We start from the raw sequence: 12,669 nt of genomic DNA, 5'->3' as shown, positions 1-12,669 counted from the left end.
CCTTCCATATGCCCCCCAGTCCTATCCACCCTTTATACCTCCCCCTGGGGCTTCCCCCCTCCACACACCCTCTGGGGCTGCCCTCCTCCCCCCGTGGCCTGGGTCTCGGGGTCCCATGCAAGCCCTCACTCTTCGGCTGTCCCCGCAGAGCCCCTGGAACATCATGATCAAACACCGGCAGGTGCAGCGGCGCGGGCGGCGCTCGCAGATGACCACCAGGTAAGCGCGGCCCCCCCCACGGTCCCCGTTGAGCCCAGGCCATACCCCCACGGCAGAGGAAGTCCAGCCCCTGGTGCGGACCAGGCTGAGCAGGGGGAATCCCTTCCTGCCCCCTGGGTTTGGCGCGAGGGCAAGACCCTCCAGCCTGGCCCCTGCAGGGTTGGTGCCACCCGGTTCCACCTAAAGACTGAGGCTCAGCCTGCGGCCAGGTTGGCGCTGTCGGGCTCCTGGCTCGCTCCTGCTGGAAGGGGAGCATCCTGTTGCTGTCCCCAGCCTCTAGCACAAGGGTACACAACGTTTTTGGGCCTCATTTCCAAAACACCTGCAACCTCGACTCGTGAAATGTTGGCGGGCCGGGGCAGATGGCATGGGAGCTGCGAGGGTACGATCCTTGTTGTAGCAGCACGGACCTGGCCCTTTCCCCGCCCTCCGCCCAGAGGCACACATGCCAAGCAAAATGCCTTTCTGTGCCATACTCTGGCACCCATACCAGGGGTTCACTGTCCCTGCTCCAGCCCCTCGGGCATTGCTGACGGGTTGAGAAGGGAGCTGTATAGATCCCTTCTCTTAGCGGGCCAGGGTTTCGGAGCTGCTGGTAGCTCAGGTGCTGGGACAGAGAAGTAACAGGCTGGCAGCCTGGAGACTTGTTAGGTGTAGAGACCTGTATGTTCTCATCAGAAACCGTGGGACTAGAAGGCATTTGGGTGCCCTAGCATGCTAGAGAAGAGATGGGGAAAGGGGGGTCAGCATGGCAAAGCTTTCTGGTAGAGCTTCCCATGCATTCAGCTTCACAGATCCTATGGTCTCCATGGACTTGCTGCGAGCTGTTCTGCAACCGAGCATCAATGAGGAGATCCAGAACGTCTTCAACAAGTACATGAAGGTAAAAGCTCTTGAGGAGAGAAGGGCTTCCTCTGCCTCCAGCCTGTGAGGTTATGCCCTGTTCCTGTGAGGCCCCAGCCTGTGGCCACGTGTTGCTCTGTCCACGCCCAAAGGGCAGATGCCCCTCCTGCCCCCTTCCAGAGGATTTAGACACACATGGAGGGCATTTAACAGGAGCTCTGTTTGAGGTGAGGGAGGCTGATTCCTGGAAGGGAACAGAACCGCCCCCTCCTTGGAGCATCCAGCAGAGCCCCAGTCCCAGGATGCAGGGCTGACCTGACCACAGGTGGTTGCAAGGCTGCTGGCTTCTGACTGTGCCTACCTGTGAGCTTGTGCTGAGGGCAGAGGCCTGTGCAAGGAGACTGCTGGGGAGAGGGGTAATGTAACCAGCATTGCTCTCACCCTCCCGGGGGGTCCTTCTCCAGTTCTTCCAGAAAGCAGCGAGCAATGTGCGAGAGAACGTGGGGGAGGAAGTGGACTCAGAGCAGCTGATCCAGGAGACATGTCGGAACTGCCTGGAACAGGTAGGCATATACCGTTGCAGTAGGCCGCAGGGTCCCAGCCCCTGAATCACCAGGGAAGAGCTGGGTGAAGGTAACAACTGCTTGACCCTTTAGTCCCTGGAGGACACAGCAGTATGAGCCAGGCCCCCCAGCTTCACTGTGTGAGATGTCCTCCATGCCAACATGCGTGTGTATCCGTGTGAAGTAGTCACCACTTGTGTGGATTGGCCAGTGGGGGCACTTTGGAGCTGCAAGCACTTCTCTCCAGCACCTGCTGTATGGTGACTTAAGCTAGGGAAGGAGGGGAGCCAGGGCTGTGCAGCCTGTGCGAGCTGCTTTTCTGGCTCTGCCTGGGCCAGCCTGACACACAGCAATGCACAGGGAGCCTCAGCAGAGCTTCCATCCCTATGATGATCTGGGCCCAGCCATGACACGCCTAGCGGTGCACTGGCTGCATCTGGCCAGGTGGCTGTGACCTCTCCTTTCGGGGCACTGATCCTGTACTACCCTCTGCTCCCAGATCAGACTAGTGCAACACAATTCAAGTGGCTTTGCACTTGGGATGGAGGCTCAGACAAGCAGGTGCAAATTGGAGGCTCGTGTTTTGCAGAGAAAGGGACACTCCTGGGGTTCTGGTGCCTAGATTGCCTGCCCACTTGTCTGCAGGGGGAGCTGACAGAGGTGGTCATGACCTGTGTGGCCCCTCCTGGCCTGTGACAGCTCTCTGTGCCAAGCAGCCATCCCAGTGGCCAGCAGGGGCATGAAGGCTGAATCCCCTTGTTGAAAGGGGAAGGGCTGCTGGCTGGGCCATCTCTGTGGCCACTGCAGAGTACTGGAGCTTCCTTTCCCTCCTTCATGGCCTGGAATTAGCCTGGATATGGGGACCACATGGGCACGTTACAAAAGCCCTCCTGGCAGGGTTCTGGAGCGGGCGCTATGTTCCCCAGAAAGGGGAAGTGGTGGGCAGGAGCCCTCTGTGTGGGAGGCCAGCCAGCCGAGTTCCCATCCGAAAGAGGATTTGGAGGCTACAGGGCAGGGGTGAGTGTGGTTACGTGTGAGGAACTTGGGAGCCTTGGGGAGGGGGCTTGTTTACTGTGGGACCTGAAATGCAGAGCTGTGAGCTGGCTTTTGGTTCTCTGAGAGAGGAAGTAACCCTTGCAGGGTCAGCTTTGCCTTCCCCCTGCGAGAACCCGTGCCCTGGGCAGCCCATTCTGGCCTGTTCTGTCAGAACCCTCCCTGCCCTGAAAAACCTACTTGTGTAAGGGAGGTGATTGGGCCCTGGGGTCAGAACCTGGATGGGCAGCATTTGTTACTTCAGGGATCAATGCCAGAGGCAGTTCCGAGCGAATCCCAGCAGTGACTGCAGCCTGTGCGGAGAGAATCTGTTCTACCTCCAGCCCTGTGCCCCCTTTTACCTCCGTCTGGGGGCCTGGAAGCACAGCAGCCTCCAGTGGTGCCCATAACCCTTCCCTCTCTCCCCTAGGCCAAGCTGCTGTTTTCTGATGGCAAGAAGGTGATCCCCAGGCTGGCCCACGAGCAGCCGGTGCCCAAGGTAGACCCTTCTGTTCATCCCAAAAGGCTGAGCTTCTTTGGGTATCTGAGGCAGGACTGCTGCTGACCGGACTTCTCGGGACTGTCCAGCAGGAGCTAGGCAAGGCCTGTGGCCATTCTTACACGCTCCTTTTGATGACTGAGGGAGACCCTGGGGTGTGGCAGTACAGGGGTGTCCCGGGCAGTGTGTCCTAGTCCTGCCACACAAGTGCAGGGGAAAGGGTGGCATCCCTGGGCTCTGTCTGCTCCACTGTTGTGCCAATGAGGTGGGGAGGCGGGTGGAAAGAGGGGGACGGGGAGGAGAGGACTTGCGCATAGCAGCAGGCCCCAGGCCTGGTCATGGATTTGGGCAATCAGCATCCCATGTGCCTGTGTGGGGCAGCATCCAGATTTCTCCCTCCAAGTTTAGTGTGGCTGGCGGGGGGCTGGGGCTGGCATTAAGGACTGTGTTTACCCATTGCTCACTTCTTTGCCAGCGTGCTCGGCAGGTAGAGGAGGAGTCCAGTCAGCGAGGAAGCCCCATTCCCAAGAAGGTAAGAGGATTCCCCAGCAGTCCTGGCTCCATTGCCCGTATTCCCAGAGAGCCACTGAACTGCACATGGCTAAAGCAGCCTGCCTGGCAGGGAGTGCACACACCCAGGTGCACGATGGAGAGCTTCTCTCTTCCAGAGGAAGGGGCGGCCTCCTGGACAGAGTCTGTTGAACGACCGTGGGGCCTCGGGCATGGCTACGTAAGTATAGGGCTCAGTTAGGAGTGGAGAGCAGAGGCTGCCTGGGCACCCAAGGGCAGGGAGAGGCATGAGCAGTCAGCTCACACTCATCTGGTGTCCCTTGCCCAAGTGGCAGCTGGGAGAGCGTTCCCAGCCAAAGCAGCTTGTCCCCCAAGGCAGTCCCTAGGGTTCTGTCCCACACAGGCTGCTTCAGCTGATCCCTCTGGGAACTCATCCCTGCTCTGGCTTTTCCTCTGCAGGTGGAAGCTCAAATCCTCGGAGCTGCTGCGGCGCGACGGGCCAAAGGTGGGGCAATGGTGTTTGGTGAAGTCTCGCTGCCTCTCCCGCTCTCAGCAGATGAGGCTGGAGTGATGTCCCTCCAATGTGTGGCTTGTTCTAGGCCGTGCTTTGCCCTGCTCTGCCCCTCAGTGCATGAGGCAGGGGAAGCCCTTGCCTGCCACCTGCCTACCCCAGAGCCTCTGCCTGCTCCCTGGCACAGCCCTGTGGCTCAGATGACATGGAAGCCTCCTGGCTGGGTGTACTGGACTCCAGGGCAACTTGCTGTGCCTGGGAGGTCTGAAAAGCTCCACTGCCTGCTTCACCAGCCAAACAGGAGACTTGTTTCCTCCTCCATGGAAACCTGAGCCTGCAGCGAGCTGTCCCCCTAGAGCAGGGGCCCACTGCAGACATGGGGGAAGGGGGTGAGAGGTTGCAGGGGGGCTGATCTATGCCTGTTCAGACTCTGTCTCCCCTTTCCCTGTGGCTCTGCAGTGGGATCCTTCCCGGCTGACTGAGACCACAACTTTTGTGCTGGGATCTCGAGCAAACAAGTAAGGAACTGTCTCTGGGGCAGCAGCAGGGCAGTGCTGCCCTTGGGGGTGGGAGCCTGCGGGAATCCTCTTGCCAGGTAAATTCCTCTGAATGGAGGAGAGAGTGTGGGCTCAGGGCGGGGGGAGCCTGCGGGCACCCTCTGCACAGGCCTAACCCTGCTGCTCGTTTCTCTTTCAGAGCTCTGGGGATGGGAGGAACCAGAGGGCGGCTCTACATCAAACACCCGCACCTCTTCAAGGTCAGGAACCACAGCGCCTTGCTTCCTTTGGGGCCTGCGCAGGGCTCTTGCAAGGGGGTGGGGAACACATATGCTCTGCCTCTCCCATGCCTAAGGTGTATGCCATTGTGGGGAACATGTTCCTCAGGGCAGGGGCTCCAGCAGGTAGTGGGTACTGCCGCAATGCAGGTAAATACTGCTGGACTGCCGTCCCTGCTGGGGCAGTGACTTCACCTGGAGCCAAAGGAAGGATGGGGCCGTGTCCACGTGCTGGGAGACCCTTCCTGGGACCCCTGGTGTAAGGGGAGGCATCACCCCTGATGGTGGCTGCACGCAAGGCAGCCACCAGCACTCAGCTCAGACCTGTGCTCTGTTACAGTACGCGGCCGACCCTGAGGACAAGCACTGGCTGGCAGAGCATCAGCACATGAGGGCTACCGGGGGCAAGATGGTGAGTTCAGCCAGCCCAGCTCCTGCCGCCTGCGGCCTCTGAGGAGGAAGAGAGACTAGACAGGCAGAGAGCAAAGGATCCTGCCATGAGTCAGGCTGGGCTGTGGCCCCTTCAAAGCAGCGCCTAACAGGGCAGGAACTGTGCCCAGACCCTTGGGGCTGGCCAGGGGCAGCTACTGCCCCCGCCTGGGACTTCCCTGAGGGTGGGTGCGAGTGCCAGTGAGGTGGGTCCGTGCAATGCAGAATCCCTGCCCACAGCAGGCCTGGCTGTGCATGAAGCCTGGAGCCCCGGTTCCTGCTGCAGCTCACGGGGAGGCCAGAGCAGCCACGTGAGAGTAGAACCGCTCCTAACCCCCCTGTCTTCCACTTGCCCCACAGGCCTATCTCCTGCTGGAGGAGGATATTCGGGACCTGGCTGCCAGCGGTGATTACAGGTGAGGCACAAGCTGTGGCTTCTCGTGACCGGGAAGCTCCTTCCCTTCCTTTTTATTTATTCTTTTAGACCCGGCGGGGGCACTGCCAGGCCCAGGGGTGCCCAGAGCAAGTCCAGGAACACAGAGGGTTCCCCGACCTGCCCTATTGCTCAGCCTCCCGGGGCCGGGTGGCAGGTGCTTGGCGCTCGTGGGGACTGCTCGCTGCGCGCCCAAGCCAGGTGGGGGCAGCGGGGTCTCGTCTCTGCCCCTGGCCCTGAGGGCTCACGCCAGGCTTTCCCTTAGGGGCTCGGTGGAGCTGAAGCTGGAGGAGCTGAAACCGTTCATCCCCCCGGCCTGGATGACGGAGAAGATGCAGAAGCACATGGAGACGCTGCGCAACGAGGGCGACACACCCGCGGACGAGCCCCACGAGGCCTGAGCAGCCGCGCTGGCACCCATGGACTCACTGCTTCCCGCTGCCCCGAGCCCTGGCAGAGCCTGCGCCCCGCGCCAGGGGCAAATTGCAATAAAGGCTGGAACTGCTGCACCCGCGCGCGGCGTCTGCAGGGGAGGGAGGGACCGCGCCGTCCGGGCCCGCTGGCTCTTTAAGAGCGCACCCCCCAGCCCACCCCACGAGCCGGAAGCCCGTCGTCACCGCCGGGCGGCCAATGGCGAACCCCTGATGTGTCCCCTGCTGCCGCGAGGCGCGATTGGCCGGCTCGAGCCGCCGGCGCCGCAGATTGGCCGGCGCCCGCCGGTTGGATCCATTCAAACGCGGCGCGGGCGCGAGCGACGGCGGCCGGCAGCGCTCAGTCCGCCATGGCTTCGCAGAACGCTGACCCCGCCGCGCCGCCCGTCCGCAAGGGTCCCGAGCCCGGCCCCGGCCCCGCCCGCGGATCCGTCGGCAAGAGGTGGGGGGGTCCCAGGGGGCGGGGCGTGGAGGGGGCGTCCCGCGGGGCGTGGGGGGGTCCGGCCCGTCTGACCTTGCCCCCCCCGCAGGCTGCAGCACGAGCTCATGACGCTGATGGTGAGTGGGGGCAGGGCGGAGCGGGGCGGGGGGCGTCCTGGGCTGACCCCGGCCCCCTGACCCCGACCCTTGCCCCCTGACCTGGCCCTGTGCCCAGATGTCGGGGGACAAGGGTATCTCGGCCTTCCCCGAGTCCGACAACCTGTTCAAGTGGATCGGCACCATCGATGGCGGGGCCGGCACGGTGAGCTGGGGTGGGGGGCTGCCCTGACCTGACCCCGACCCCGCGCCCGACCCCTGACCCTGACCCCGACCCCGTGCTGTGCGGGTGCCGCAGGCCTACGAGGGGCTGCGCTACAAGCTGTCCCTGGAGTTCCCCAGCGGCTACCCCTACAACGCGCCGGCCGTGCGGTTCCTGACGCCCTGCTACCACCCCAATGTGGACGCGCAGGGCAACATCTGCCTGGACATCCTCAAGGACAAGTGGTCGGCGCTGTACGACGTGCGCACCATCCTGCTCTCCATCCAGAGCCTGCTGGCAGGTGAGGCCGGCCCCGGCGGTAGCCCCCCCGGGGGGTGGGGGCACCGGGGCATCCCCACTGACCTGCCTGTCCCGCCAGAGCCCAACGTGGACAGCCCCCTGAACACGCATGCGGCCGAGCTCTGGAAGAACCAAGCAGGTGAGTGTCCCCTGGGCACAGGGTGGGACCCCCTGCCGCCCGCACCTCCCAACCACCCGCTCTCCTACAGCCTTCCAGAAACACCTGCGGGAAGCATACACCAAGCAGGCGAAGAGCCAGGAGACCTGACGCCCGCCCGCCCGTCCCTGTGTGTGTCTGGGTTTGTCCCCTGTATCATAGGCTGTCGTTAAGTTAATTCTGTCGTCGTGCCCACGGTTAACATATAAATAAACACACGTGTTTTTTATTGCTGCTTTCTGCCCGCTCCTGCTTCTCGGTCCAGGTCCATTGCCTCGGGCCCCAGGCTGAAACCGAGCCGGCAGCAGCCTGGCCTGCTCCAGCCCCTGGGGAGGGTCCGGGCCAGGGGATTTCAGGGCAGGTTAACCCACCTGGCTGGCACCAGGACACCCCGTGGCAGCTGGTTCCAATGCACCAAACACAGGAGGTAGGACAGAGGCATTTATTGCTCCCTGGGCCTGCCCCGCACCAGGACCCCCACCCCCTCTGCTGAGCCCCAACCCCTCCCCTCCTGGGGGGCACCAGAGTCCCACTCCCTGCACCTGGTCATGAGATGGTGCAGCAGTGGCTGGGCGCCTCCGTCCCGCCTGGGATCTCTCTGCCCGGCATCTCGCTGCCTGTCCCCTCTGCTTCACCAGTGGAGCCACACTCAGCCCAGGCCGCCTCTGTGGCCTCCACAGTCCAGACAGGGATGTTGAGGCTGGTCTCCATCTCCGTCAGCATGACCCCCACCTGCGCCATGCGCTCCTCCAGGCTGGGGCCTGCACCCGCCTGTTCTGTGCCCCGGCTCCTGCCACCCTTGCGGCTCACCCGCCGCCAGCTCCACACGGCCCCAGCGCCGCCCCGGCCAGCAACGCCTGTGCGGAGTGGCTGTGGCCAGTGGCCCTGCAGGGGGAAGAGCTGGCTGAGGTGGTGGGCTCTGCACAGGTCCTGCTGGAAGAGCTCCAGTGCTGACAGCAGCTGCACCCACAGGCGCTCGAGCTCCAGCTGCTCCTCGGGGCCAGGCACGGGCCGCAGCCCAGCCTCCAGCTGCTGCCGCAAGCCTGCGGGACCAAGGAGATGCCGGTGTTGGTCCCACGGCGCTTGCCAGGGCGGCGCTCCCCCAGGAGACAACTGGGGGTGGCCCTGGCTGGCTACTTGGGGCCCGGGTCACCCAGGCCTGGCCAGTGCTGCTCCCTGCAGGAGCCTACAGGGCTGAAGGGGTCCTGACTGCCAGCCCAAGCGGTGCCCTGGGGTGCAACATCCCCTCCACTCTCCTCCAGGGTGTGGAGGGGAGCAGGACTGTGGTGAGGTTCATTGTGGGGTGGGGGGGAATAGTTCTATGCTGGGCCCTTCACCCCCTGCTCCACTCCTGCCTGTGCTGCACCTAGCACGGTATGGGGTACCCACCAGGCCCTGGGGGCCCCTTACCCATGCCGAGCTCCTGGGCCTCCTTGCCCCTCTCCTGCAGCTCCTTCCTCAGCTGAGTGCAGTCGGCTGCGCTGCCCAGGAGCAGCGCTAGCTGCCGGTGCCTGGCGGTGACCCTGCCCAGGGCAGCATGGGCAGCCGCGCATTCCCCCATGGGCACCTGCGAGGCCATGGTGGTCCCCTGGCGGGTGCACAGCTTGGCCTCACCAACCTCAGAGCCGCTCCCTCAGTCTCTGTGACCACTCTGCCTGTGTGGGACAGCAGATTGCTGGGGGAGGGCACTGGGGTCCCGGGAGAGGGGGCATGTCGGGGCAGCGAGGCAGGGCACAGCTGCGCTCCTGCTTTTCCTCGTTAGCGTTAACCCCCCAGGCCCTGAGCAGAGGTGGCGCCAGGCTCTGGCTGCTTGCCTCTGCCGGCAGGGAGGGGACATGGGGCCCCAGGTGCTACCAGGCTCCCAGTTCCCACGGCCACGCTCAGAGCTTGGGTGCCCCGGCCAGCACTTGGGTCCCTTCCCGAGCGGAGCCGAGACCCTTCCAGACCCCCGGGCAGGCTCCCCGGGGGCTCTGACTTGAGAACAGCCTGGCCTGCGTGCCCCCCGGCCTGGCTCCCACCAGCCCCTTGTGCCGCAGGCTCCAGGGTGGAGGCTGCCCTGCATGAGGGAGGGAGGCTCTGCCGCCCCGTGCTAACGAGCACTGTCTCCATGGAAAATCTGAGCTCACTGCTGGCCCGGGCTCTGGCAGCCATGGGTAGGAACATGGCCCTCGGCCCCAGGCCTGCACGCAGCCTTGGCCCTGCTGCCGGCGCATCCTTGTGTCCCCAAGGGCAGGGCCTGGCCCGGGCTGGCTGCACGGCTCCCAGGCTCAGCTCCAGGGCTCAGGCCCCCTGAGCAGCCAGGCCGGCTCCAGGGCTGGGGTGGGGGTCCTGGGGCATAGCTGTGTTGCCCGGCCCCCAGACTTCCACCCTGCTGCTTCTCTGCAGACCCCCACGAGGAGCTGAGGCTGGCATGGACCAGAGCGCACCAGCCCCACCTGCCCCAACACACGCCCACACATGCCAGGTCAGACCCCCGGTCCCGGCCAGTGCAAACCTTCTGCCCATTTAATGAGGCTCAAATATAAACAGCACTTTACAGACTAGCGGCAAGGGGTGAGTGGGTGGTGGGAGGGGAGCCAGTCTCGGGCTGTGGCCCCGCGGGAGCCGTGGCACTGTACGGAGCAAGCTGGAGCATACGGAGTCCAGGGGGGTCCGGGAGGGCCAGGCGCAGGGATGAGAGGCTGCTTCCAGGCAGGGCTGAGCGTCGCTGGCAGGATGGAGCAGGGCTGGAAGCGCTGGCCTGGCTTGGAGGAATGTCTGGTCCTTTACTGCACACCTTCCATCATCTTCAGGAACTCTGCAACCCACCAGCCACCATCAGTGCTGGCCCAGGGGGCTGCGTCGCACTGGCTTGCGACATACACAGGGGACCCACGCCCCCCTCCCCGCAGTGCATGCGCGCAGGCTGCAGGGCTGCGCACTGCGTTGGTGCAATGCACTGCTCCCCATGGGTGGGTGGAGGTGCCGGCTGGGGCCCCGGGGGCTGGGTGGCAGCAGCCAGGAGTGGGGCCCCTGCGGGCTGGGAGCGACGCACGAGGGCTGCACTCACCATCGAAGTCGATGCGTCCGTCATTGTTCTTGTCCCCGTCTTTCATGAGCTCCTCAATCTCGTCCTCGGTCACGTGCTCCCCGGAGGCCCGGAAGATCTCGGTCAGCTCCTCTGCATCGATGTAGCCATCCGCGTTCCTGGGGGCAGAGGCCAGAGTTGGGGCGGGGCAGGGCAGGGGGGGGCCTTGGCACAGACGAGGGGCTGAAGGGGGCAGGGGCCGTCTGGGCCAGGGGTGCGGGCACCAGCCCAGTGCAGCTGGGCAAGGGTGGAGGCCAGGACAGCACTCGGGGAGCCAGAGGGATGCACGCTTGTGCCGTGAGCTGGGGCACTGGTGCCACGAAGGCCCTGGGCACAGTGCCAGCAGCAGGGCATTTCCGTGGGATGTGGCAGGGCTCAGCTGGGGGACACAGGTGAGCATGGCCTGGCCATGGTGGCTGCCCCCCACTCACTTGTCGAAGATGCGGAAGCACTCGGCCAGCTCCTCTTCAGACTTGCCCTTGGCATCCTCTTTCATCTGGCGCACCATCATGACCAAGAACTCCTCGAAGTCGATGGTGCCGCTGCCTGCGGGGGGAACCCGTGCACACGGTCAGAAGCTGCCTGCGCCCGGTCAGGAGCTGCCTGCGCCCCCGCCAAGACCGGGAAGGCTCTGCTCACCATCCTCATCCACCTCCTCTATGATGGCATCCAGCTCCTCCTTGGTGGGGTTCTGCCCCAGCATCCTCATCACAGTGCCCAGCTCCTTGGTGCTGATGTCACCGCCGCCATCCGCGTCGAACATGTCGAAGGCGGCCTTGAACTCTGTGGGGTAAGGGGGGTCAGCGGGGCAGCAGGGAGCTTGCATGGCCCCACCGGCCTGCAGGTCGCCCCCCCCTAACCTGGGGGCAATGGCTCCAGCAGCCTCTGCCCTGCCTGCCTGTGCGCACAGCCACCTCCACCCTGCAGCTGCTTGGCTCTGGCTCCCTGATGCCCTGGGATGTGGGGCCAGGCAGGGAGAAGCCCCGGTGCCTCTCCAGGCTCGGGAACAGGTCACTGCAGCAGGGTGGGACGTGCCGCCCCCCTCCCAGGAGTAGCCAGTGCCTGGCAGAGCCGCGGACACGGAGCAGATCTGCCGCCACGCCCCATCCTCCCCACTCCAGCAGCCTCGGCGTGGACTGGTGACACTCACCCGCGATCATTTCCTCGCTGAGGAAGGCCCGGGCCTCTGCCTGCTGGTCAGTCTGCAAGGCGAGCGCACAGCCGTGTCACCCGCAGCCCCTGCTGCGGCACTAGCCGCACAGCCAGCCCAGACCCTCGCGTGTCATGTGGCATGGATGGTCCCAGGGCTCTGAGCGAGGCCAGGCCTGGGGCGGCGACCACTGCGATCTGCACCGGCACCGGCACCGGCACCGGCCCTGCCTGAGCGCATGTCGCCACATCCTGAGCAGGGCCTCGTCGGGGGCGTGAGCCACCTCCGAGACCCCGCGCACGCGGGCCCCTCTCCCCCTCTGGCTCGTCGGGCTGGGCGCGAAGCTCCGCAGCCCCAGAGCCAAGCTGGTCCCGCTCCTGCCCGCAGCTGCGTGTTGGCCAGGCCGCGGTGGCTATTCTTAGCGCGTCTCAGCGCCCCATATAGGGGCCGGCAGGTGCGGGCGCCTCAGCACCTGTCAGCCCAGATTGAGTTACTCCTTGAGGGCCAGGCCCGGGCAGCTGCAGCGGCTGAAGACGGTGTCTTGTGACTCGGAGCTCAACTTACACCCACGCCCGCCCTTCCCAGCGCTCGCCTGTGCCTGACCCCTCGCTGCCTCCTGCGCACTGAGCCGCAGCCCTGTCCCCCGTCTGCCTGGCGGGCCCGGGGGCCCCTGCAGTGTTCCCTCTCCCGGCAGCGTGAGGGGGCAGCTCTGCCCATCCATTTGCTCCACCAACCTCCCCGCAGCAGCCAAGTCGACCCGTGCCCGTGGGAGACCGATCCAGACGTTGCAGCCTGGCTGTTCCCAAACCCCGCACTCCCCTCCTAGTGGGGACAGGGCCCTGACCCCTCCCGCCTGCCCCTGGTCCTGCACAACCCGCCAGGACGGCCTCCCGCCCCCCAAGCCTGCCATGCAGCCGCCCCGGCTCAGGCCCTTGGGGAGCGCAGCTGGAGCCACCGGGGACGCAGCAGCTTCATCCCAGGTACCGCACCGGCGGCCGGCCCGCCGCCACG

At 64.9% G+C, this 12,669-nt stretch overlaps 4 protein-coding genes across 4 annotated transcripts in view; 2 read left to right on the top strand and 2 right to left on the bottom strand.

Moving 5' to 3' along the window:
• The window catches only part of DNTTIP1 (deoxynucleotidyltransferase terminal interacting protein 1), a 6,740-nt gene extending 420 nt beyond the window's left edge, over nt 1–6,320 (top strand). The window contains exons 2-13 of the mRNA XM_019509932.1: nt 149–219; nt 1,006–1,102; nt 1,527–1,625; nt 3,088–3,156; nt 3,632–3,688; nt 3,825–3,886; nt 4,126–4,171; nt 4,637–4,695; nt 4,874–4,934; nt 5,293–5,364; nt 5,742–5,797; nt 6,080–6,320. Of these exons, the coding sequence (XP_019365477.1) occupies nt 149–219; nt 1,006–1,102; nt 1,527–1,625; nt 3,088–3,156; nt 3,632–3,688; nt 3,825–3,886; nt 4,126–4,171; nt 4,637–4,695; nt 4,874–4,934; nt 5,293–5,364; nt 5,742–5,797; nt 6,080–6,215 (885 nt within the window). The 3' untranslated portion in view covers nt 6,216–6,320. The remainder of the gene's footprint in view (nt 1–148; nt 220–1,005; nt 1,103–1,526; nt 1,626–3,087; nt 3,157–3,631; nt 3,689–3,824; nt 3,887–4,125; nt 4,172–4,636; nt 4,696–4,873; nt 4,935–5,292; nt 5,365–5,741; nt 5,798–6,079) is intronic.
• An 80-nt stretch (nt 6,321–6,400) lies between these two features.
• Nucleotides 6,401–7,668, top strand: UBE2C (ubiquitin conjugating enzyme E2 C). The gene is made up of 6 exons (XM_019509934.1): nt 6,401–6,687; nt 6,776–6,803; nt 6,901–6,987; nt 7,081–7,285; nt 7,364–7,423; nt 7,494–7,668. The coding sequence occupies exons 1-6, from the start codon at nt 6,596–6,598 to the stop codon at nt 7,550–7,552; spliced, it is 531 nt and encodes a 176-aa protein (XP_019365479.1). The 5' UTR covers nt 6,401–6,595; the 3' UTR covers nt 7,553–7,668.
• Nucleotides 7,669–7,987: 319 nt separating this feature from the next.
• Nucleotides 7,988–9,021, bottom strand: LOC109292698 (regulator of G-protein signaling 9-binding protein-like). Its single transcript, XM_019510262.1, has 2 exons — nt 8,852–9,021; nt 7,988–8,484 (listed from the first exon to the last, which is right to left on the bottom strand). Exons 1-2 carry the CDS (start codon nt 9,018–9,020, stop codon nt 7,988–7,990), a joined length of 666 nt encoding a protein of 221 aa, XP_019365807.1. The 5' UTR covers nt 9,021.
• An 897-nt stretch (nt 9,022–9,918) lies between these two features.
• TNNC2 (troponin C2, fast skeletal type) overlaps nt 9,919–12,669 on the bottom strand; it is a 3,247-nt gene continuing 496 nt past the window's right edge. The window contains exons 2-6 of the mRNA XM_019509930.1: nt 11,659–11,710; nt 11,148–11,291; nt 10,940–11,054; nt 10,491–10,627; nt 9,919–10,238 (exon numbers count right to left, since the gene is read on the bottom strand). Of these exons, the coding sequence (XP_019365475.1) occupies nt 10,207–10,238; nt 10,491–10,627; nt 10,940–11,054; nt 11,148–11,291; nt 11,659–11,710 (480 nt within the window). The 3' untranslated portion in view covers nt 9,919–10,206. The remainder of the gene's footprint in view (nt 10,239–10,490; nt 10,628–10,939; nt 11,055–11,147; nt 11,292–11,658; nt 11,711–12,669) is intronic.

The sequence above is a fragment of the Gavialis gangeticus genome, unplaced genomic scaffold (assembly GCF_001723915.1).
Source record: "Gavialis gangeticus isolate Ggan-Ray unplaced genomic scaffold, GavGan_comp1, whole genome shotgun sequence".
NCBI lineage: Eukaryota > Metazoa > Chordata > Crocodylia > Gavialidae > Gavialis > Gavialis gangeticus.
The sequence above is the reverse complement of the archived record's forward strand: the minus strand, read 5'-3'. Positions and strand labels throughout refer to the sequence as shown.

Coding starts and splice junctions, on each gene's coding strand:
- LOC109292698 (XM_019510262.1), bottom strand. CDS start 9,020: ATGGCCTCGCAGGTGCCCATGGGGGAATGCGCGGCTGCCCATGCTGCC. Junction 8,485..8,851: donor GGCCCAGGAGCTCGGCATGG/GTAAGGGGCCCC, acceptor TTGGTCCCGCAG/GCTTGCGGCAGCAGCTGGAG.
- UBE2C (XM_019509934.1), top strand. CDS start 6,596: ATGGCTTCGCAGAACGCTGACCCCGCCGCGCCGCCCGTCCGCAAGGGT. Junction 6,988..7,080: donor TCGATGGCGGGGCCGGCACG/GTGAGCTGGGGT, acceptor CGGGTGCCGCAG/GCCTACGAGGGGCTGCGCTA. Junction 7,286..7,363: donor CATCCAGAGCCTGCTGGCAG/GTGAGGCCGGCC, acceptor CTGTCCCGCCAG/AGCCCAACGTGGACAGCCCC.